The 27,126-nt window shown below is 35.6% G+C and overlaps 1 protein-coding gene across 3 annotated transcripts in view; it reads left to right on the top strand.

The window, feature by feature from the left end:
• The window catches only part of prkcea (protein kinase C, epsilon a), a 107,587-nt gene extending 80,963 nt beyond the window's left edge, over positions 1–26,624 (top strand). The window contains exons 6-16 of one of the 3 annotated variants that reach the window (XR_003938270.1): positions 3,841–3,970; positions 5,201–5,343; positions 6,407–6,509; positions 7,776–8,008; positions 9,839–10,012; positions 10,906–11,060; positions 14,396–14,534; positions 15,445–15,633; positions 17,753–17,899; positions 26,074–26,295; positions 26,332–26,624. Coding sequence is in view for 1 of the 3 variants with exons in the window: in XM_030163468.1 (XP_030019328.1) it covers positions 3,841–3,970; positions 5,201–5,343; positions 6,407–6,509; positions 7,776–8,008; positions 9,839–10,012; positions 10,906–11,060; positions 14,396–14,534; positions 15,445–15,633; positions 17,753–17,899; positions 26,074–26,223 (1,563 nt within the window). In the remaining 2 variants the exon portion in view is untranslated. Of the gene's footprint in view, positions 1–3,840; positions 3,971–5,200; positions 5,344–6,406; positions 6,510–7,775; positions 8,009–9,838; positions 10,013–10,905; positions 11,061–14,395; positions 14,535–15,444; positions 15,634–17,752; positions 17,900–26,073 lie in introns of all 3 variants that reach the window. The other 2 variants (XR_003938269.1, XM_030163468.1) reach the window with 2 other exon arrangements.
• The last annotated feature ends 502 nt before the right edge of the window (positions 26,625–27,126 follow it).

Genomic DNA, 27,126 nt, shown 5'->3' with positions numbered 1-27,126 from the left:
GCACAAACACACAAACGCTACACAAACACTACACAAACACACAAACAACACACAAACACTGCACAAACACTACACAACACACAAACACTGCACAAACACTACACAAACACACAAACAACACACAAACACTGCACAAACACACAAACACTGCACAAACACTACACAAACACACAAACAACACACAAACACTGCACAAACACACAAACACTGCACAAACACTACACAAACACACAAACAACACACAAACACTGCACAAACACACAAACACTGCACAAACACTACACAAACACACAAACAACACACAAACACTGCACAAACACACAAACGCTGCACAAACACTACACAAACAACACACAAACACTGCACAAACACACAAACACTGCACAAACACTACACAAACACACAAACAACACACAAACACTGCACAAACACACAAACACTGCACAAACACTACACAAACACACAAACAACACACAAACACTGCACAAACACACAAACACTGCACAAACACTACACAAACACACAAACAACACACAAACACTGCACAAACACACAAACGCTGCACAAACACTACACAAACACACAAACAACACACAAACACTGCACAAACACACAAACGCTGCACAAACACTACACAAACACACAAACAACACACAAACACTGCACAAACACACAAACGCTGCACAAACACTACACAAACAACACACAAACACTGCACAAACACACAAACACTGCACAAACACTACACAAACACACAAACAACACACAAACACTGCACAAACACACAAACGCTGCACAAACACTACACAAACAACACACAAACACTGCACAAACACACAAACACTGCACAAACACTACACAAACACACAAACAACACACAAACACTGCACAAACACACAAACACTGCACAAACACTACACAAACACACAAACAACACACAAACACTGCACAAACACACAAACACTGCACAAACACTACACAAACACACAAACAACACACAAACACTGCACAAACACACAAACGCTGCACAAACACTACACAAACACTGCACAAACACTACACAAACAACACACGAACACTGCACAAACACACAAACGCTACACAAACACTACACAAACACTGCACAAACACTGCACAAACACACAAACACTGCACAAACACACAAACACTGCACAAACACTGCACAAACACACAAACACTGCACAAACACTACACAAACAACACACGAACACTGCACAAACACACAAACGCTACACAAACACTACACAAACACACAAACACTGCACAAACACTACACAAACAACACACGAACACTGCACAAACACACAAACGCTACACAAACACTACACAAACACTGCACAAACACTGCACAAACACACAAACACTGCACAAACACACAAACACTGCACAAACACTGCACAAACACACAAACACTGCACAAACACTACACAAACAACACACGAACACTGCACAAACACACAAACACTGCACAAACACTACACAAACACACAAACACTGCACAAACACTACACAAACAACACACGAACACTGCACAAACACACAAACGCTACACAAACACTACACAAACACTGCACAAACACTACAACACACAAACACTACACAAACACTACACTAACACACAAACACTACACAAACACTACCCCACACAAACACACAAACACTACACAAGCACACAAACACTACACAAACACTACCCCACACAAACACTACACAAACACTACACAAGCACACAAACACTACACAAACACTACCCCACATAAACACTACACAAACACACAAACACTACGCAAACACTACACAAACACTACACAAGCATACAAACACTACGCAAACACTACACAAACACACAAACACTACACAAACACTACCCCACACAAACACTACACAAACACACAAACACTACACAAACACTACACAAACACTACACAAACACACAAACACTACACAAACACTACACAAACACTACCCCACACAAACACTACACAAACACTACACAAACACTACACAAGCACACAAACACTACACAAACACTACACAAACACTACACAAACACTACACAAACACACAAACACTACACAAACACTACACAAACACTACCCCACACAAACACTACACAAACACTACACAAACACTACACAAGCACACAAACACTACACAAACACTACACAAACACTACACAAGCACACAAACACTACACAAACACTACACAAGCACACAAACACTACCCCACATAAACACTACACAAACACACAAACACTACGCAAACACTACACAAACACTACACAAGCACACAAACACTACGCAAACACTACACAAACACACAAACACTACACAAACACTACCCCACACAAACACTACACAAACACACAAACACTACACAAACACTACACAAACACTACACAAACACACAAACACTACACAAACACTACACAAACACACAAACACTACACAAACACTACCCCACACAAACACAACACAAGCACACAAACGCTACACAAACACTACACAAGCACACAAACGCTACACAAACACTACCCCACACAAACACTACACAAACACACAAACACTACACAAACACACAAACACTACACAAACACTACAACACACAAACACTACACAAAGCCACAGTACTCTCATACTTTACTCAGGTCACAGTAGTTAGAGTACACAGGTGAATGGAACAGTTACAGTATGAGCAGAACGTACAGTCACATGGTTCCTGTCAGTGTTTGGTTTTCCTGCTGCACATGATAGTAGGCCTAACTACGAAATATAAGTAATAAGTAATATAAGTATGTAAGAAAGAAGGAGGAGGAGAAAGAGAAGAAAATAATAATAATAATAATTATAATAATAATAATTATTATTATAATAACAATAAATATAAAACAGTGTTAATGTGTTTTTTAAACCTAAGTTGTCGTCCTTAAATGTCATGTTTGATCTAAAACCTGCAGATATTCAGTTTATGTCACAGAGGAGGAAAGAAAACAGAAAATATAGAAATATCAGGATCTGGAAAAGAACTGGATCAAGACAAAAAAAAAAAAAAATATATATATATATATATATATATATATATATATATATATATATATATATATATATATATATATGGAGATAGATAGATAGATAGATAGATAGATAGATAGATAGATAGATAGATAGATAGATATTAATGTATTGATCCATGTCCCTTCCTCATGTCCTGCAGTAAAATGAACCAGTGTCAAAGTTTTGCTTTAATTCAGGGGTTTGTTGTTATTTCCACTAAAACTCTTTGTTGTCTAGTGTGTGTTCAACATGAATGAACTACAAAAACGAAAACCAGCATTTGTGAAGGCGTCAGTGAGTTATTTATTAAAATTCTAAATACTTTAAGGTTAAATTAAGCTTTAAATCTGTTCCAACACAAACATAAACAGACTGTGTTTGGTTCCAGAGAACTGTTCACTAATGAGGAGTGGGAGTTTGTCACTATTTCAGTAGAAAAATACTCAATTAATGCAGTTAATTTGACATTTGGGACAGACGTTTGGTTATTTGTAGTCCATATAAATGAGTTAAATCGATTATGAGAACAGCTGTTGATTAGTTTAATAGTCTAAGAGCTTTTTGATAATATTTTATAGATTTTCTTCAACACATTTGATCAGATCTGATGCGTAAAAAACAGACAGAAGTGCAGTAATAGTTCCACACATGCAGTAGAATAGACTGGAAACAGTGCAGTCGTGTGTGTGTGTGTGTGTGTGTGTGTGTGTGTGTGTGTGTGTGGACCTTTAACCTGTGGTGCCCCCCCTCTGTCGCCCCCTGTAGGTGGGCTCCCAGCGCTTCAGCGTCAACATGCCCCATAAGTTCAGCATCCACAACTACAAGGTGCCCACCTTCTGTGACCACTGTGGGTCTCTGCTGTGGGGGCTGATGAGGCAGGGGCTGCAGTGCAAAGGTCAGTGGGGGGTGTTCAGGTGCATGATGGGGGTTCTGGGCATGTACACAGCATTAAAGCAGAAAGACTGAAGTTAGTCATATGTTAATGTTAACGTTTGTTCTGTGATTTAGTGAAAATCTGTTGATGCAGAATCAACTTTATGTATTTTACAAATCCAGGATGAAATGCCTTTAAATATTCTTATTCTTATTTTTAAAAATTCTTACTTTTATTTTCATTCTTATTCATATTTTTATTCGTATTTTTATTATTATTGTACTTCCTAAATGGTTAATGCAGTATTTTCTTATTCTTTGTATTTTACAAATCCAGGAAGAAATATTTCCAAACATTCTTTTTTTTTTTTTTATTTAATTCTTATTTTCATATTTATTCTATTTAAAATTTTACTGTTATTCTTATTCTTATTCTCATTCTTTTTAATTTCTTTATTTTTATATTTTATTTATTCTTATTTGTATTCCTTTTTTGTTCTTATACTTGTGTTATTCATATTTTTATTTTCTTTCTTGTTTGTATTATTATTATTATTATAATTATTATTATTTTTTATTATAATTCCAAAATGGTTAATGCAATATTTCTTATTCTTTGCATTTTAGAAATCCAGATTGAAACATTTCTTAACATTCTTAGTCTTGTTCTTATTTTTATTCTTTTTTATTCTTATTTTTATTGTTAATTTTTTATTCATTATTTTTTCATACTTATTCTTATTTTTATTCTTAAATTTTTTTTTATTTATTTTTCTCTTTATTCTTATTCTTACTCTGATTCTTATTTTTATTCTTTCTAATTTTTAATTTTTTGTTTTGATTTTTTGTTATTCCTTTTTTCTTATTCAAATTTGTATTTGTATTTGTATTTTTTATTTATTTTTATTCCTATTCTTTTTCTCGTTCTTATTCTTATTCTCATTCTCATTCTTATTTTTCTTTTTTATTATTATTTTTTTTTAGTTTTAGTTTTATTGTTAAATGGTTATTGCAGTATTTCTGTTTAAACCTCTTGACTTTAACTCCACCCTTCATTTCAGATCTGCTGTGGTCATAAACAGAACAGATATGTCGCTGTCTGAACATTTCCAGATCTGACTGTTTGTTCTAGTTTATTTTTCTTTCCTTTCAGTTCAAACATCATCATTTAACTCATTCAAGGCGTTCCTTATGTTCGTAGTTTAGAAGGAAACCTGACCTGGTGTTGTTCTGTGTTTGTGTGTTGCTCCAGTTTGTAAGATGAATGTGCACAGGCGATGTGAAACTAATGTAGCTCCGAACTGCGGTGTGGACGCCCGAGGAATCGCCAAAGTCCTGTCCGACCTGGGAGTCACACCTGACAAGATCTCCAACACCGCACAGCGCAGGAGGAAGGTAACCACGCACCTATTTGGAATTAGGATCTTTATTAGACCTTTAAACCAAATCCAAACAAAATATTTTGCCTTTCAATTTTTTTTTAATGATATTTTTGTATCACATTGGGCGTTTTTATAAAGTACCTTATGTACCTGCAGTATCAAATCTGATACGTATATAAAACAAAATTTAACTGTATTATTAAGAATCAAATACCGAGTAACTATTCACTGTGTCAGTACATTATTTTGTTCATGTTTGTTCATTAGGTTGATTATTTTCTTTAATTTTGTTGATTTTTTTTTTTTTTTATTCCCTTTTGCTTCATCTTGATTATTTTGTTCATTTTTGTTAAATTTGTTGAATATTTTCATTTATTTTTATTGATTTGGTTGGTTATTTCAGTCGTTTTTGTTGAATTTCTTGATTATTTTGTTCATTTCGTTGATTAATTTCTTTAATGTTGTAGATTTTTCTGTTCATTTTTTGCTTCATTTTGATTATTTTGTTCATTTTTGTTAAATTTGTTGGCTATTTTGTTTGTTTTTATTGATTTGATTTGTTATTTCAATCGTTTTTGTTGAATTTCTTGATTATTTTGTTCATTTTATTGATTACTTCTTTAATTTTGAAAATTTTTCTGTTAGTTTTTGCTTCATTTTGATTATTTTACTCTTTTTTTTTTTAAAATTGTTCACTATTTTGTTGTTTTTTTTTTTTGTTTTGTTTATTTCGATCATTTTTGTTGAATTTTTTGGTGATTTTGTTCATTTTGTTGATTATTTTCTTTTAATTTTGTTGATTTTTCCTGTTCATTTTGCTTCATCTTGATGATGATGATGATGATGATTATTATCATTATTATTATTATTATTATTATTATTATTATTATGCGTATGTGTGGACATTAGAGCTTTAATAAACAGATGGACCAGGACGTTTCCACAGGACTGCATAAGTACAGTTTGTGTTCAGTGATGCTAAAACCGTCCATCTTTAAGTGGACGTCCTGGAGCAGTGGTCCAGTGGTCTGTCCCTCACCGTCCATCTGTCCATCTGTCCGTCTGTCTGTCTTCAGTTGACTCCAGGGCAGGACCCTCCCCAATCTCCTCCTGAACTCTCCCAGACCGAGGACAACAGCTTCAGCCAACCGGCCGTCCCCACCTCCCCCTCCCAGCAAGGTAACGCCCACAGCGCCACACAGACACACCCACAACACCACACAGCCACGCCCACAGCCCCAGTCTAACACAGGGGTGTCAAACATATGGCCCACGGACCGCAAAAAGGTCCAATCCACCCCACAGGATGAATATGTGAAATGTAAAAATTACACTGAACATGTTTATTTTACTTCTCAATTCGATCATAGATTATATTTAGTCAGTTTTATGTCAGAGATATTTTGGAAAATCCAGAATGTAGGAGGATGGGTGTCAAACATATGGTCTGTGGACCAAAAGTGGACCACTAAACTATCCAAACTGGCCCATGAGATGAATTTATATAAATGTACAAATTTAACAAAGATAATAATTGTTTGAGTTCACTCATCCCAGTTTGTTCTGTAGTGGATCAGACCAGTTAAACTATATCATAATAACCTAGAAATAATGACAAATTCATACTTTTCTTCATGTTTTAGAGTGAAAAAAGTGTTAAAATGGTAACATTTGCAATCTATCCTTAAAAATGTGAATAACATGAACAAACTGAAGTTTATTAAGGAAAAATTTGTGAAATATTACTAATATTCTGTCTGTTATAAAATGTTTGTGTATTTGTAGAACCACTGGGATCTGTATCTTATTTATCTTAAGAAATTTAAATTTGTTCATGTTTTTCACTTTTTTTTTTGATAGTTTTTGTTAGTTATCATTTTGTCAAACAGAACATAAACAACAATCGGCAATAGATTATAGTTTTACACAGTTTGTAGATGTGAACCTTTTCATCATATAATGTAACTTTTTTCACTGTAAAGCACGTAGAAAAGTTTGGCTTTGTCATTATTTATAGCCTCTTCTGTTCTTATTTAACCACTCCAGATCATATTGTTGTGAATGTGGAACCTGAACTAAAATGAGTTTGACGCCTCTGTGTTCACATCTATTTTCTTCCAGTATGTGTTGGTGTTTCTGCCAAGTTTCACTAATAACTTTAAACAGATAAACAGTTGAATGTGTTATTGTTGGAGAGTCGGAAGGATCATGGGATTCGAACCCCACGCCCACCGCCATTTGGTTTGTCACAGTTAGTCACAGTTTCACACTGAGCCGACACAAAAGTTAACTTAGTCTTAGTGGAAGTGTTTCCTGGGCTGACGGCGGCGCTCGTAGTGCCCCCCCCTCCATGGCGTCCTCGGCCTCGGACGCTCTTTAACGCTTTAACGCTTTATCGAAGGCAGCGTCTTGAATGAGTGTGTCTTCCTGTGTGTCCGCCCACAGACTTGGCGGAGCTGGAGCGCCTGCAGGACGCTCTGTCGCTGGAGCAGCAGGCGGCCCAGCACTCCTCCTCCTCCTCCTCCTCCTCCGCCTCCTCCACCACCTCCTCTTCCTCCTCGTCCTCCTCCTCCTCCTCGTCCTCCTCCTCGGGGAGCAGGGAGAACGGCCAGGTCCAGAGGAGGAGCCTCAAGGACTTCAACTTCATCAAAGTCCTCGGGAAAGGCAGCTTCGGCAAGGTGAGGAAACGTAGAATAGAATAGAATAGAATAGAATAGAATAGAATAGAACAGAGTAGAGTAGATAGAGTACAGTATAATAGAATAAAGTAGAGTAGTAGAATAGAGTAGAGTAGAATAGAATAGAGTAAAGTAGAATAGAATAAAGTAGAATAGAATAGAGTACAGTATAATAGAATAGAGCACAAGAGAATGGAATAGAATAGAGTGGCATAGAACAGAACACAATACAATAGAATAGTCTCTTATGCTATATTCTATTCTACTCTATTCTATTCTCGAACACAATAGAGTAGAATAGAATAGAATAGAGTTGAATAGAATAGAGTTGAATAGAATAGAGTAACATACAGTAGAATAGGACATAACAGAATATAATACAATAGAATACAGTAGAATTATATAATTATTCCTTTTCTGTTTGATAGTTTTATGACTGTATTTACTCACATTTATCAGCTGGATTTTTCTCCATTTCTGAAACATTTTAAAAAACATTAAATATAAAAATAATATTAACAACAGAGAGCATTTCCATGGTAACTACGGAGCAGTGGCGGCTGCTTATCTTTCAGACAGGGGAAGCTCATTGTCGGCTTACATCAAAAAATTGTCAAGTTATTTAAACATAAATTCGTCCCTCCATTCCTTTTTAAGAAAATGCTCAGTGACCTTATCGTACACAGTAGGCGTCTTTTCCAGGGATTTGATAGCTAGTTCACTCCGACCTAGCCGACAGTTTGATTGATTTAACTATCTACAAAACGATATTAAACTTGAACAAGAAATGATTAAATTATGGAACTGAAACAAGAAAACACTGAAATTATGTTAAATTGAAACAAGGAAGTACAATGAGTGTGTTTTATTTACAGTGCATGAAATGAACAGTTCATTTTGTGGTGGTTTCTCTGATTTCACAGCAGAATGTGTGACGGTATTAAACTGAACTGTGTCAGTGAAGGAGGAGATCTGAAAACAGCTGTCAATCAAACGGGATTCAGCCTTTGGACTGATCCTCCAATCAGTACGTGGAAGCTCAAGTGTCCAGCCCGGCCGAGCTCCGCCCACAGCTCCATTCACCCCCAGAGACGCTGAGCGTCCGGGGGCGGGACAACATCGTGGCATTTATCCAATTACTGTCCAGTTTAGAGTCAATGAAAAAACCAGTTCCACTCAGTCCCATTGAAGTGCATGGACACTGAGCGTCTACAGACAAATGCACTGAGCAGAGATGGAGGAGAAAACACAGACACGGGAATGGAGGAGAAGTGAACAACATCCAGTCTGATGATCTGTGATAAAGCTGATTCTGAACCAACTCGTCTGTGAGATGAACGTGTTCGAACACATTTGGAGTCAATGAAATGTCAACATGACCGAACATATTTAACCATTTAATTTTCGTAATTTAGGGGAAGCTGAGCTTCCACTGCAGTCTGAGAAATCACCTCTGCTACGGAGCCTCTGAACGTCCACATGGGTCATATCTGATGACCATGAAAAGATGAATAACTGTATTTTACACCAATTATCGACATGGATGGATAGAATTAGTGGATCAGCAGGTATTACACAGTTTAGATCAGTAGATGGGTTTAGATTTTTGGATGCTTTTGTTTAGTTCTTTGAGGGTTAAATTAATCAGTCTGAGTATGTATTTATTTTCTTTTTTCTTCTGTGACTCCAGCCTTTTATCTGTGAATATTTCCCTCCTCTGTGTCCGTATCTGGACTGAACATGTCAGCTCTTCCAGATGTTCCAGACCACAGCAGTATCAGATGAACATGTGTGAACAAACCCAGTTTCCTCCTGTGGTTTCTTCTCCAGGTGATGCTGGCGGAGCTGAAGGGCACCGAGGACGTTTACGCCGTCAAAGTCCTGAAGAAGGACGTGATCCTGCAGGACGACGACGTGGACTGCACCATGACGGAGAAGCGCATCCTGGCCCTGGCCCGCAGACACCCCTACCTCACCCAGCTCTACTGCTGCTTCCAGACACGGGTAGGACACAGGGTCCAGTATTTAAACCCACTGGTATTAGTCTGGGCTTCACTGATTTGGTTCTGCTGTTATTTGGTTCATTTCGTTTAAGTTTAAAGTTTTTATCTGTTTTTTATTTATCTGGGGGTTGTTTTGTCTGTTTTTTTCTGATTCCTATACTTTTCATTGCTTGCCCGCTGTAATGCTTTTAATGTTTTATGTAAAGCACTTTGAATTGTCTTGGACATGAAATGTGCATAAATAAATAAACCTGCATTTCTTTGTGTATTTGGACCCTCATAGTTCAGACAGTTTGGATTTGAACCCTCCACCTGCTGCAAAGACAGCTGGAGATTCATTTTGCAAAAATCCAGTGGATTTCTACAACCTGTTTGAATTCCTGTTTAATTTGTTACATCTATAACTAGTTACATCACAACATTTGCACATAAGAGAAATTTAAGGAAATATTGCTGTTTATAAACTATATGGACAAAAGTATTGGGACACATCATGTCTCCAGCTGTCAGATGTCCAGTTCATGATGGTTTAAGATAAAAACATGAATATTTCCTTAACCTCCTGACACCCAGGAAATGTCAGCAAAGTACCAGCTTTTTTTGTTTTTTATTAAATCAGTGCCTATATTGGAAACATCAGGATGCAACAGTTTTTTCAGATGCAGTTTTTAAAATTTTTATGGAATGTCCTTTGTGGTGGACAGTTTTCTTTTGTTTTCTTTTGTATAAAGTTGTGAAAGTCTTGTCCACAAACATGGACAGAAAACCCATAGCTGCGTCTGAGGAGGTTAAAGTTTGTTGTAGAAAATTCGAGCTAGAACATTTAAAATCAGTCATGGATTAAAAAACCACAACCAGACCCCCACCCCTCACCGCTGTCCCCTCTGTCCCCAGGACCGTTTGTTCTTTGTAATGGAATACGTGAACGGAGGAGATCTGATGTTCCAGATTCAGCGATCCAGGAAGTTCGATGAGCCGCGCTCTCGTTTCTACGCCGCTGAAGTCACCTCAGCTCTCATGTTTCTGCACCGTAATGGGGTCATCTACAGGTAAACACCCCCCCCCCCCCTCCCCCCCCACCACATGTCCTCACAGTGACCCTTGACCCATCAGCAGCAACAGCAGCCAGGAGTTCAAACCTTTAATGCATTCATTTATGTGGACATTTTACATCTGGACATTAGGACATTTAGACATTAGGTCAGTTGGACATTTGGACATTAGGACATTTAGACATTTGGACATTAAGACATTGAGACATTAGGACATTTGAACATTAGGACAGTTTACATTAGGACATTTGAACATTAGGACAGTTTACATTAGGACATTTGGACATTAGGACAGTTTACATTAGGACATTTGAACATTAGGACAGTTTACATTAGGACATTAGGACAGTTTACATTAGGACATTTGGACATTAGGACAGTTTACATTAGGACATTTGAACATTAGGACAGTTTACATTAGGACATTTGAACATTAGGACAGTTTACATTAGGACATTTGGACATTAGGACAGTTTACATTAGGACATTTGGACATTAGGACAGTTTACATTAGGACATTTGAACATTAGGACAGTTTACATTAGGACATTTGAACATTAGGACAGTTTACATTAGGACATTTGAACATTAGGACAGTTTACATTAGGACATTTGGACATTAGGACAGTTTACATTAGGACATTTGAACATTAGGACAGTTTACATTAGGACATTTGAACATTAGGACAGTTTACATTAGGACATTTGGACATTAGGACAGTTTACATTAGGACATTTGAACATTAGGACAGTTTACATTAGGACATTTGGACATTAGGACAGTTTACATTAGGACATTTGAACATTAGGACAGTTTACATTAGGACATTTGAACATTAGGACAGTTTACATTAGGACATTTGAACATTAGGACAGTTTACATTAGGACATTTGAACATTAGGACAGTTTACATTAGGACATTTGAACATTAGGACAGTTTACATTAGGACATTTGGACATTAGGACAGTTTACATTAGGACATTTGAACATTAGGACAGTTTACATTAGGACATTTGAACATTAGGACAGTTTACATTAGGACAGTTTACATTAGGACATTTGGACATTAGGACAGTTTACATTAGGACATTTGAACATTAGGACAGTTTACATTAGGACATTTGAACATTAGGACAGTTTACATTAGGACATTTGAACATTAGGACAGTTTACATTAGGACATTTGAACATTAGGACAGTTTACATTAGGACATTTGAACATTAGGACAGTTTACATTAGGACATTTGAACATTAGGACAGTTTACATTAGGACATTTGAACATTAGGACAGTTTACATTAGGACATTTGAACATTAGGACAGTTTACATTAGGAGATTTGAACATTAGGACAGTTTACATTGGGACATTTGGACATTAGGATAGTTTACATTAGGACATTTGGACATTAGGACAGTTTACATTAGGACATTTGAACATTAGGACAGTTTACATTAGGACATTTGAACATTAGGACAGTTTACATTAGGACATTTGGACATTAGGATAGTTTACATTAGGACATTTGGACATTAGGACAGTTTACATTAGGACATTTGAACATTAGGATAGTTTACATTAGGACATTTGAACATTAGGACAGTTTACATTAGGACATTTGAACATTAGGACAGTTTACATTAGGACATTTGAACATTAGGACAGTTTACATTAGGACATTTGGACATTAGGATAGTTTACATTAGGACATTTGGACATTAGGACAGTTTACATTAGGACATTTGAACATTAGGATAGTTTACATTAGGACATTTGGACATTAGGACAGTTTACATTAGGACATTTGAACATTAGGACAGTTTACATTAGGACATTTGAACATTAGGACAGTTTACATTAGGACATTTGGACATTAGGATAGTTTACATTAGGACATTTGAACATTAGGACAGTTTACATTAGGACATTTGAACATTAGGATAGTTTACATTAGGACATTTGAACATTAGGACAGTTTACATTAGGACATTTGAACATTAGGACAGTTTACATTAGGACATTTGAACATTAGGACAGTTTACATTAGGACATTTGAACATTAGGACAGTTTACATTAGGACATTTGAACATTAGGACAGTTTACATTAGGACATTTGGACATTAGGACAGTTTACATTAGGACATTTGGACATTAGGACAGTTTACATTAGGACATTTGAACATTAGGACAGTTTACATTAGGACATTTGAACATTAGGACAGTTTACATTAGGACATTTGGACATTAGGACAGTTTACATTAGGACATTTGAACATTAGGACAGTTTACATTAGGACATTTGAACATTAGGACAGTTTACATTAGGACATTTGAACATTAGGACAGTTTACATTAGGACATTTGAACATTAGGACAGTTTACATTAGGACATTTGGACATTAGGACAGTTTACATTAGGACATTTGAACATTAGGACAGTTTACATTAGGACATTTGAACATTAGGACAGTTTACATTAGGACATTTGAACATTAGGACAGTTTACATTAGGACATTTGAACATTAGGACAGTTTACATTAGGACATTTGGACATTAGGATAGTTTACATTAGGACATTTGAACATTAGGACAGTTTACATTAGGACATTTGAACATTAGGACAGTTTACATTAGGACATTTGGACATTAGGACAGTTTACATTAGGACATTTGAACATTAGGACAGTTTACATTAGGACATTTGAACATTAGGACAGTTTACATTAGGACATTTGGACATTAGGACAGTTTACATTAGGACATTTGAACATTAGGACAGTTTACATTAGGACATTTGAACATTAGGACAGTTTACATTAGGACATTTGGACATTAGGACAGTTTACATTAGGACATTTGGACATTAGGACAGTTTACATTAGGACATTTGAACATTAGGACAGTTTACATTAGGACATTTGAACATTAGGACAGTTTACATTAGGACATTTGAACATTAGGACAGTTTACATTAGGACATTTGGACATTAGGACAGTTTACATTAGGACATTTGAACATTAGGACAGTTTACATTAGGACATTTGAACATTAGGACAGTTTACATTAGGACATTTGGACATTAGGACAGTTTACATTAGGACATTTGAACATTAGGACAGTTTACATTAGGACATTTGAACATTAGGACAGTTTACATTAGGACATTTGGACATTAGGACAGTTTACATTAGGACATTTGGACATGATCCTCTTTCACACACTCAGTCCATGACTCCATGTTGTCGTTCGTCCTCTGAACGTGGCCTCGTCTCCGGGTCCACTGGACCAGATGGAGCTGATTCTGTGTCCTGGTCTGTGTCTCCGTCAGGGACCTGAAGCTGGACAACATCCTGCTGGACGCTGAAGGACACTGTAAACTGGCCGACTTCGGCATGTGTAAGGAGGGCATCATGAACGGAGTGACCACCACCACCTTCTGTGGAACCCCCGACTACATCGCACCTGAGGTCAACACACCATCAGCTACACCTGAGACGCTTCATTCAACACCTTTTCTTCTTCTCCTCCCCCTCCTCCTCCTCCTCCTCCTCCTCCTTCTTCTTCTTCTTCTTCCTCTTGTCTACAGTGAACTAAAGCGCTGAAAAACCATACAAAACTAAACAGAAACTGAAAATTAACAACTGACACTGAATTTGGAGTTTTAAGAGTACTTCAGGGCTTCGATTCCATGTGGGAAAAGACTGAGATGGTAAAGAAAAGCAGCAAATAAATAAATAAAAAAATGAATGAATGAATGAATGAATAAATAAATAAATAAATAAATAAATAAATAAATAAATAAATAAAATACAGTGTACATGTAACTGGATTTTAATTTCTAAGGATTTTTATCAGGTGGTTAAACTCAAACGAACCCTTTCAGATCCACATGTAAATGTTGTGATTCTCTGTTTTACTGATGTCCCTGAACTACTCCTGAGCACACTCAGACTCTGATCAGCCTCTGAAACACTTTCTTTTTGGTTCAAAACGTGTTTTATACGACTGTTGTTTTTAAGTTTTTTATGTGAATTTCGAGTTTTAACAGCGCTTAGAAGTTAAAATCAGACAAAAAGTCTAAATATCTGATTATAGCTTTTTAAATATAGTGTCTTCTGGTTCTTTGTACTTCTATTTTAAGACTTTTCTGGCAAATATAATAGAAGTGGCAAAAATAATAGAAGAAAATGACTCAAAATCTACAAAAATACATATTAAATCACAATCAATGGGAAAAAACTGAATCATAGTAAGAAAAAAACAGCAGAAATATTCTAAATATAGCGCTACATTCACACTTCTTCCAGGTCGTTTATTTTACTTTAAATCATGAAATTCCTTAACCCCAGTCTTAAAGTTTTTTTTGTGTCGGTCCAGATCCTGCAGGAGCTGGAGTACGGGGCGTCGGTGGACTGGTGGGCCCTGGGGGTGCTCATGTACGAGATGATGGCCGGGCAGCCGCCGTTCGAGGCCGACAACGAAGACGACCTGTTCGAGTCCATCCTCCACGACGACGTCCTGTACCCGGTTTGGCTCAGCAAAGAGGCCGTGTCCATCCTGCGGGCGGTACGCATCATTTTTACTGCATTAACCTGAGCTGGGGTTCGGTGGGTTTGAGTCCATCGGACCAATATTTGAACCCGTACAGACCCAGAACTACTGTAGTGTCAGGTCCCAGATGATTTTTTCTGTATTTTAAAGTGATTTATCAGCATTTATTCTGGTATTATGCTCAGTCTTTTGCATTCACATAGGGCTCATATTTATTTAAACCCACTTTTCTTGGTCTGTGCTTCATTTCTTTGTGTATTTGGACCCTAATAGTTCTGACAGTTTGAATGTGAACCCTCCAGCTGCTGCAAAACTATCTTTATATTCATTTGGGCAAAAAACTAGTGGATTTCTACAACCTGTTTAACCCTTAAAGATCCAGTGCTGCTTTTGTGTCAGTTCCCAAATGAATTTTTCTCCATATTTAACCTTTCTTAAGTAACTTATCACCATTGACTGTAATATTATCTTCCTTGTTTTGCATTTTTTCAGTGTAAATTAGGTGTTTTCCAATATTTAATTCACTCATCATGTAGATGTTCATTAAAGCTCAGATTAAAGTTCACGGTTATTAAATTAAAAGCAAAGAAAACTCAAGAAAAAGTGACTTTTTTGGCAAATCTATCTCCCAAATTATTATATTTTTCTACATTTAACCTTTAAGGGATTCATCAGCATTTATTTAAATATTTTCCTCTCGATTTTACATTTTTTCCCTGAAAAGCGTTTTTTTTTCCCCCTATGTTTAATGCACTGACCGTGTAGATGTTCATAAAATGTGAAGCTTATTACATCCAAACTGAGAAACATTAAGCAAAAATGACAAAATCTGTCACTAACTGAACATAAACCCAGTGTGTCCATCCACTGGCATTGATCCAACTCCATGGGTTTTACTGGTGAATTAATTTTTCATTTTTTTATTTATTTTCTTCATTTTGTTGCTTATTTTCTCCATGTTATTTATTGATTTGTCAATTTTCTTATTCGCTTTTGTTCAATTGGTTAATTTCATTTCTTATTTTACTAGTTTTTGTTCATTTCGTCACTGTTTTAAAACATTTTTTCTTCAAATTTCTACAGTTTTATTTGGATTATTTTGTTCATATGACTTATTTTGTCTATTTTTATTTTTCTTCTTGGTAATTCTTGCATAATTCCATTAAAAAAAAAAAAAAAAAAGCAAAAATCATTACTCAGAAATAGGGTTGAAGATAGACCTGTGGAGTTGAATGAATGAAGAATTCAGAGCCAAGCAGAGCATTTACAGTTTATGGAGACCACAGGGAAATGAGGGAAAAGGAAGAATACTATTTAAAAAAGCAAAATGATTTAGTACCATTTATCATAATTTTCTACTCAGTATTTTACATTCTTAATAACACTGGTCTACAATTTTTTTTTTTACAAATGATTTGCTTCAGAGATTAAATGTGCTAAATGTTACATATTTTAATAAGATTAATTGGAAAATAAATGACGAAAAGTGCCGGTTTGCTGATGTTTCCAAGGTATATGATTAAGTGTTATTACACATATATATTGGTTTATGTACATTTATATAATAGTTGTATAAATCTTCCACTAAATAGAACCTGTAAAGTGAATGTATTCTAATGTGCAGACAGTGTTTGGAAGTAGATCTTGTAGCTCTGAGACAAATATTCCTTTTGAGTCAAACCCATTCTCTCCTTAATTCTTGAATTTCACATTTTGACCCAAGGCTGTATCTTGGAAAGTTCAGCCAACCAGCATTTTTGACTTGACTTTTCTTTATCAGTGACTCTCATGTGGTAAAATTTCATTACTTTTATTCTGGAAGCGTTTTCCTTGTAGACCAGTGTAAGCTACGACAGCCTTCGCTTTGACCTCGATGAAGATGAAACAGTCGGTCACAGAAGGGTTAAAATACTGATAATATGACCCTAAAACCACAGGATGCTCTGGATAACTCCGCCCCCTGTGTCATCGCTCTGCTGCCACGCCTCCTGTCGGTACCGTCCACGGCGCCGTTAATGCCTCGGTCTATTATTAGAACAGAAATGTTTCATGTGACGGATGAAGCTGCAGCTGAGCATCATAAGGCAGCGCCTCCTCCCACAGTCAAGTCAGCTGTTTGTGTTTGTTTGTGTAGTTTATGACCAAGAACCCGGCCAAGCGTCTGGGGTGCGTGGTGAGCCAAGGCTGCGAGGACGCCATCAAGAGCCACGCCTTCTTCAGAGAGATCGACTGGGTCCTTCTGGAGCAGAGGAAAGTCAAACCGCCCTTTAAACCCAGGATTGTAAGAAAACACACAGAACAACTGCATTTACACTGTTTAAAAGAGTCAACATGAACACAGACCAGTAAAATAATAAGAAAACACACAGAACAACTGCATTTACATCCTTTAAAAGAGTCAACATGAACACAGACCAGTAAAATAATAAGAAAACACACAGAACAACTGCATTTACATCCTTTAAAAGAGTCAACATGAACACAGACCAGTAAAATAATAAGAAAACACACAGAACATCTGCATTTACACTGTTTAAAAGAGTCAACATGAACACAGACCAGTAAAATAATAAGAAAACACACAGAACAACTGCATTTACACTGTTTAAAAGAGTCAACATGAACACAGACCAGTAAAATAATAAGAAAACACACAGAACATCTGCATTTACAGCCTTTAAAAGAGTCAACATGAACACAGACCAGTAAAATAATAAGAAAACACACAGAACAACTGCATTTACACTGTTTAAAAGAGTCAACATGAACACAGTCCAGTAAAATAATAAGAAAACACACAGAACAACTGCATTTACACTGTTTAAAAGAGTCAACATGAACACAGTCCAGTAAAATAATAAGAAAACACACAGAACAACTGCATTTACACTGTTTAAAAGAGTCAACATGAACACAGACCAGTAAAATAATAAGAAAACACACAGAACAACTGCATTTACACTGTTTAAAAGAGTCAACATGAACACAGACCAGTAAAATAATAAGAAAACACACAGAACAACTGCATTTACACTGTTTAAAAGAGTCAACATGAACACAGACCAGTAAAATAATAAGAAAACACACAGAACAACTGCATTTACACTGTTTAAAAGAGTCAACATGAACACAGACCAGTAAAATAATAAGAAAACACACAGAACAACTGCATTTACACTGTTTAAAAGAGTCAACATGAACACAGTCCAGTAAAATAATAAGAAAACACACAGAACAACTGCATTTACATCCTTTAAAAGAGTCAACATGAACACAGACCAGTAAAATAATAAGAAAACACACAGAACAACTGCATTTACACTGTTTAAAAGAGTCAACATGAACACAGACCAGTAAAATAATAAGAAAACACACAGAACATCTGCATTTACACTGTTTAAAAGAGTCAACATGAACACAGACCAGTAAAATAATAAGAAAACACACAGAACATCTGCATTTACATCCTTTAAAAGAGTCAACATGAACACAGACCAGTAAAATAATAAGAAAACACACAGAACAACTGCATTTACACTGTTTAAAAGAGTCAACATGAACACAGACCAGTAAAATAATAAGAAAACACACAGAACATCTGCATTTACATCCTTTAAAAGAGTCAACATGAACACAGACCAGTAAAATAATAAGAAAACACACAGAACATCTGCATTTACACTGTTTAAAAGAGTCAACATGAACACAGTCCAGTAAAATAATAAGAAAACACACAGAACAACTGCATTTACACTGTTTAAAAGAGTCAACATGAACACAGACCAGTAAAATAATAAGAAAACACACAGAACAACTGCATTTACACTGTTTAAAAGAGTCAACATGAACACAGACCAGTAAAATAATAAGAAAACACACAGAACAACTGCATTAACACTGTTTAAAAGAGTCAACATGAACACAGACCAGTAAAATAATAAGAAAACACACAGAACAACTGCATTTACATCCTTTAAAAGAGTCAACATGAACACAGACCAGTAAAATAATAAGAAAACACACAGAACATCTGCATTTACACTGTTTAAAAGAGTCAACATGAACACAGTCCAGTAAAATAATAAGAAAACACACAGAACAACTGCATTTACATCCTTTAAAAGAGTCAACATGAACACAGACCAGTAAAATAATAAGAAAACACACAGAACATCTGCATTTACACTGTTTAAAAGAGTCAACATGAACACAGACCAGTAAAATAATAAGAAAACACACAGAACAACTGCATTTACACTGTTTAAAAGAGTCAACATGAACACAGACCAGTAAAATAATAAGAAAACACACAGAACAACTGCATTTACACTGTTTAAAAGAGTCAACATGAACACAGACCAGTAAAATAATAAGAAAACACACAGAACAACTGCATTTACACTGTTTAAAAGAGTCAACATGAACACAGACCAGTAAAATAATAAGAAAACACACAGAACAACTGCATTAACACTGTTTAAAAGAGTCAACATGAACACAGACCAGTAAAATAATAAGAAAACACACAGAACAACTGCATTTACACTGTTTAAAAGAGTCAACATGAACACAGACCAGTAAAATAATAAGAAAACACACAGAACAACTGCATTTACAGCCTTTAAAAGAGTCAACATGAACACAGACCAGTAAAATAATAAGAAAACACACAGAACAACTGCATTTACACTGTTTAAAAGAGTCAACATGAACACAGACCAGTAAAATAATAAGAAAACACACAGAACAACTGCATTTACACTGTTTAAAAGAGTCAACATGAACACAGACCAGTAAAATAATAAGAAAACACACAGAACATCTGCATTTACACTGTTTAAAAGAGTCAACATGAACACAGACCAGTAAAATAATAAGAAAACACACAAAACAACTGCATTTACACTGTTTAAAAGAGTCAACATGAACACAGACCAGTAAAATAATAAGAAAACACACAGAACATCTGCATTTACACTGTTTTAAAAGAGTCAACATGAACACAGACCAGTAAAATAATAAGAAAACACACAGAACAACTGCATTTACACTGTTTAAAAGAGTCAACATGAACACAGACCAGTAAAATAATAAGAAAACACACAGAACAACTGCATTTACACTGTTTAAAAGAGTCAACATGAACACAGACCAGTAAAATAATAAGAAAACACACAGAACAACTGCATTTACACTGTTTAAAAGAGTCAACATGAACACAGACCAGTAAAATAATAAGAAAACACACAGAACAACTGCATTTACATCCTTTAAAAGAGTCAACATGAACACAGACCAGTAAAATAATAAGAAAACACACAGAACAACTGCATTTACATCCTTTAAAAGAGTCAACATGAACACAGACCAGTAAAATAATAAGAAAACACACAGAACATCTGCATTTACACTGTTTAAAAGAGTCAACATGAACACAGACCAGTAAAATAATAAGAAAACACACAGAACAACTGCATTTACACTGTTTAAAAGAGTCAACATGAACACAGACCAGTAAAATAATAAGAAAACACACAGAACATCTGCATTTACACTGTTTAAAAGAGTCAACATGAACACAGACCAGTAAAATAATAAGAAAACACACAGAACAACTGCATTTACACTGTTTAAAAGAGTCAACATGAACACAGACCAGTAAAATAATAAGAAAACACACAGAACAACTGCATTTACACTGTTTAAAAGAGTCAACATGAACACAGACCAGTAAAATAATAAGAAAACACACAGAACAACTGCATTTACATCCTTTAAAAGAGTCAACATGAACACAGACCAGTAAAATAATAAGAAAACACACAGAACAACTGCATTTACACTGTTTAAAAGAGTCAACATGAACACAGACCAGTAAAATAATAAGAAAACACACAAAACAACTGCATTTACACTGTTTAAAAGAGTCAACATGAACACAGACCAGTAAAATAATAAGAAAACACACAGAACATCTGCATTTACACTGTTTAAAAGAGTCAACATGAACACAGACCAGTAAAATAATAAGAAAACACACAGAACATCTGCATTTACACTGTTTAAAAGAGTCAACATGAACACAGACCAGTAAAATAATAAGAAAACACACAGAACAACTGCATTTACACTGTTTAAAAGAGTCAACATGAACACAGACCAGTAAAATAATAAGAAAACACACAGAACATCTGCATTTACACTGTTTAAAAGAGTCAACATGAACACAGACCAGTAAAATAATAAGAAAACACACAGAACAACTGCATTTACACTGTTTAAAAGAGTCAACATGAACACAGACCAGTAAAATAATAAGAAAACACACAGAACAACTGCATTTACACTGTTTAAAAGAGTCAACATGAACACAGACCAGTAAAATAATAAGAAAACACACAGAACAACTGCATTTACACTGTTTAAAAGAGTCAACATGAACACAGACCAGTAAAATAATAAGAAAACACACAAAACAACTGCATTTACACTGTTTAAAAGAGTCAACATGAACACAGACCAGTAAAATAATAAGAAAACACACAAAACAACTGCATTTACACTGTTTAAAAGAGTCAACATGAACACAGACCAGTAAAATAATAAGAAAACACACAGAACAACTGCATTTACACTGTTTAAAAGAGTCAACATGAACACAGACCAGTAAAATAATAAGAAAACACACAGAACAACTGCATTTACACTGTTTAAAAGAGTCAACATGAACACAGACCAGTAAAATAATAAGAAAACACACAGAACAACTGCATTTACATCCTTTAAAAGAGTCAACATGAACACAGACCAGTAAAATAATAAGAAAACACACAGAACAACTGCATTTACACTGTTAAAAGAGTCAACATGAACACAGACCAGTAAAATAATAAGAAAACACACAGAACAACTGCATTTACACTGTTTAAAAGAGTCAACATGAACACAGACCAGTAAAATAATAAGAAAACACACAGAACAACTGCATTTACACTGTTTAAAAGAGTCAACATGAACACAGACCAGTAAAATAATAAGAAAACACACAGAACAACTGCATTTACACTGTTTAAAAGAGTCAACATGAACACAGACCAGTAAAATAATAAGAAAACACACAGAACAACTGCATTTACACTGTTTAAAAGAGTCAACATGAACACAGACCAGTAAAATAATAAGAAAACACACAGAACAACTGCATTTACACTGTTTAAAAGAGTCAACATGAACACAGACCAGTAAAATAATAAGAAAACACACAGAACAACTGCATTTACATCCTTTAAAAGAGTCAACATGAACACAGACCAGTAAAATAATAAGAAAACACACAGAACAACTGCATTTACATCCTTTAAAAGAGTCAACATGAACACAGACCAGTAAAATAATAAGAAAACACACAGAACAACTGCATTTACACTGTTTAAAAGAGTCAACATGAACACAGACCAGTAAAATAATAAGAAAACACACAGAACAACTGCATTTACATCCTTTAAAAGAGTCAACATGAACACAGACCAGTAAAATAATAAGAAAACACACAGAACAACTGCATTTACATCCTTTTAAAAGAGTCAACATGAACACAGACCAGTAAAATAATAAGAAAACACACAGAACATCTGCATTTACACTGTTTAAAAGAGTCAACATGAACACAGACCAGTAAAATAATAAGAAAACACACAGAACAACTGCATTTACACTGTTTAAAAGAGTCAACATGAACACAGACCAGTAAAATAATAAGAAAACACACAGAACAACTGCATTTACACTGTTTAAAAGAGTCAACATGAACACAGACCAGTAAAATAATAAGAAAACACACAGAACAACTGCATTTACATCCTTTAAAAGAGTCAACATGAACACAGACCAGTAAAATAATAAGAAAACACACAGAACATCTGCATTTACACTGTTTAAAAGAGTCAACATGAACACAGACCAGTAAAATAATAAGAAAACACACAGAACAACTGCATTTACACTGTTTAAAAGAGTCAACATGAACACAGACCAGTAAAATAATAAGAAAACACACAGAACAACTGTATTTACATCCTTTAAAAGAGTCAACATGAACACAGACCAGTAAAATAATAAGAAAACACACAGAACAACTGCATTTACATCCTTTAAAAGAGTCAACATGAACACAGACCAGTAAAATAATAAGAAAACACACAGAACAACTGCATTTACACTGTTTAAAAGAGTCAACATGAACACAGACCAGTAAAATAATAAGAAAACACACAGAACAACTGCATTTACACTGTTTTAAAAGAGTCAACATGAACACAGACCAGTAAAATAATAAGAAAACACACAGAACATCTGCATTTACACTGTTTAAAAGAGTCAACATGAACACAGACCAGTAAAATAATAAGAAAACACACAGAACAACTGCATTTACATCCTTTAAAAGAGTCAACATGAACACAGACCAGTAAAATAATAAGAAAACACACAGAACAACTGCATTTACACTGTTTAAAAGAGTCAACATGAACACAGACCAGTAAAATAATAAGAAAACACACAGAACAACTGCATTTACACTGTTTAAAAGAGTCAACATGAACACAGACCAGTAAAATAATAAGAAAACACACAAAACAACTGCATTTACACTGTTTAAAAGAGTCAACATGAACACAGACCAGTAAAATAATAAGAAAACACACAGAACAACTGCATTTACACTGTTTAAAAGAGTCAACATGAACACAGACCAGTAAAATAATAAGAAAACACACAGAACATCTGCATTTACACTGTTTAAAAGAGTCAACATGAACACAGACCAGTAAAATAATAAGAAAACACACAGAACAACTGCATTTACATCCTTTAAAAGAGTCAACATGAACACAGACCAGTAAAATAATAAGAAAACACACAGAACATCTGCATTTACACTGTTTAAAAGAGTCAACATGAACACAGACCAGTAAAATAATAAGAAAACACACAGAACAACTGCATTTACATCCTTTAAAAGAGTCAACATGAACACAGACCAGTAAAATAATAAGAAAACACACAGAACAACTGCATTTACACTGTTTAAAAGAGTCAACATGAACACAGACCAGTAAAATAATAAGAAAACACACAGAACATCTGCATTTACACTGTTTAAAAGAGTCAACATGAACACAGACCAGTAAAATAATAAGAAAACACACAGAACATCTGCATTTACACTGTTTAAAAGAGTCAACATGAACACAGACCAGTAAAATAATAATATAATAAACCATTAATAATATAAACGCAAATGATTACATTCCACAGTGGATGTGGACAATTTTGTGCCAGATACAAGATATTGTTCTAAGCTACAGGTGGATCAAATTGGAGGCTAATCAGAGTCATTTTGAATTTTTTATGAATTTTCAAAAATTGCTCAATGATGACAGATGGAAAACTGTAGATGTTGTGACCTTGCTGTGACCTTGAACTTTGGCCTACTTGGCCCAAAATGTAATGGGTTGGTCCCAGGGCCTAGGCCTATCTGTGGGGAAGATTTGGGAAAGATGGGTGGAATAGTTTACCCCTAAAGTTGCTAACAAACAAACACACAAAGCAAAGTGATCACAGTACCTCCTGGTGGAGGTAAAAATGGATGAGATTTCTATAGCGCTTTTCTAGGTACCCAAAGCACTTTACATTATTGACCTATTATTCATTCACTCTCACATCGTATCCACTATTACTTGATAACGCAAAATTTATCAAATCGATCCAAAATTGATCAAGTCGATTTTTTTACCCAGCCCTAGTATTCATATAGCGTTCTAAAAAAAATATCTGGTCTGTGGAGTTCATTTCATTTAGACTCAGACCCAGATGATGCTTTTTTAACATGATTTTCTCTTTTCCTGTGGGTTAAACAGAACGTTCCTGTTAAAGCTGTCACACACATTTAACTCAGTCAGTGTCAAAGGTTGCACTATTGAATATTTTTATGGCATGATGATGCAGCAGTCACCTTTAAATGAAATATAACCTAATGAAATATCACTAATCTAATTTTATCTGTACAAAACTGTATTCTTTAAGTGATGCTTCAGTTGGATTTTCAGAATAAAAACCTGTGGTAATTATTTTAAGTCAAATAAGGCATATCATTTTTATTTGGCCGGAGAAAAATTATTTTGGCTGGTAAATTTTTGGAGGTCATTAGCCAACGGCAGATGAGGAAAAAATGTAATTTTACGCCCAGATCCCACGGCCAAATTAGATAATATTTGCGGCCCGGTTTTGGTCCATGGACCTTATGTTTGACACCCCTGATGTAACCTTAAGCCAAGTGCAGAAGGTGTCGCTGTTTAGTCACGTCCAGATCCAGACTGAATCCTTTCTACTTCCTCTTTCCTCGTCTGTAACGTGTGTGTGTACTTGTGTGTACTTGTGTGTGTGTTTGTGCAGAAAACCAAACGCGATGTGAATAACTTCGACCAGGACTTCACTAAGGAGGACCCGGTTCTGACGCCCACGGACGAGGCCATCATCCGACAGATCAACCAGGAGGAGTTCAAGGACTTCTCCTACTGCGCACCGGAGGAGACGCAGACCTAACCCGGACCGCCGTTACCATGACGACACAACCACACAAACACACCTTCCAATCCCTTTACAACACACACACACGCACACACACATACACACACACACACACACACACATACACACTCTCCTTTCCTTTTTTGAAACTATTGGTTGTTGTTACTTTTGGAATCTTCTTTACTTGCATTGTGTTGTTCTTGTTGCCTGGGTTTATAATGAATATGAATATGACTATGAATATGAACACACACACACACACACACACACACACACTTCGCCACCTCTGCACTTTTAACGCCCGACAACACTACAAAAAAACAGATTTTTACTCGTACCGACACATCCCACCACACACACACACACACACACACACATACTGCGTCTCCCCCAGCACCTGTACATGTGGGTGGGTGTGGGTGGGTGAGGGTGTGGGTGAGGGTGTGGGTGGGAGTGGGTGTGGGGCGCAGAGGCCTGTATATAGCCTGTGTTGAGTGGCTGTATTGTGTTGATATCGTCTGCTAGTAAAGGAGAGTGGTGGCGCATGGACAAACACCCTACCTGTGTTTTACTGTCCTTATCGTGGACCAGTTAGGGACAAATACCCTTCGTGCAATACCCTGACTATCGATATATTTGAACTGTTTCATTCTTCTTTTTTTATTTTTTATTTTTTTTGTTTTGTTTTGCGGTATGACTGAATCCAACACAATCATACGACGGCGTATTAAGGCCACAGAAGAAAATAAAAACACCTGTCACTACGGGAGTAAAGTGGTAAAATATCCAGATAAAACACCTAATTTTATGAATAGAAAAAGAGTGATAATTTTACAAGAATGAAGTCGTAACATTATGAGAATAAACTAAAGTCGTAGTTAAAAAAAATCATAATTTCATGAAAGTGATGTTGTACTT

This window comes from Sphaeramia orbicularis, chromosome 19, assembly GCF_902148855.1.
Source record: "Sphaeramia orbicularis chromosome 19, fSphaOr1.1, whole genome shotgun sequence".
In the NCBI taxonomy this organism is placed as follows: domain Eukaryota; kingdom Metazoa; phylum Chordata; class Actinopteri; order Kurtiformes; family Apogonidae; genus Sphaeramia; species Sphaeramia orbicularis.
The sequence above is the reverse complement of the archived record's forward strand: the minus strand, read 5'-3'. Positions and strand labels throughout refer to the sequence as shown.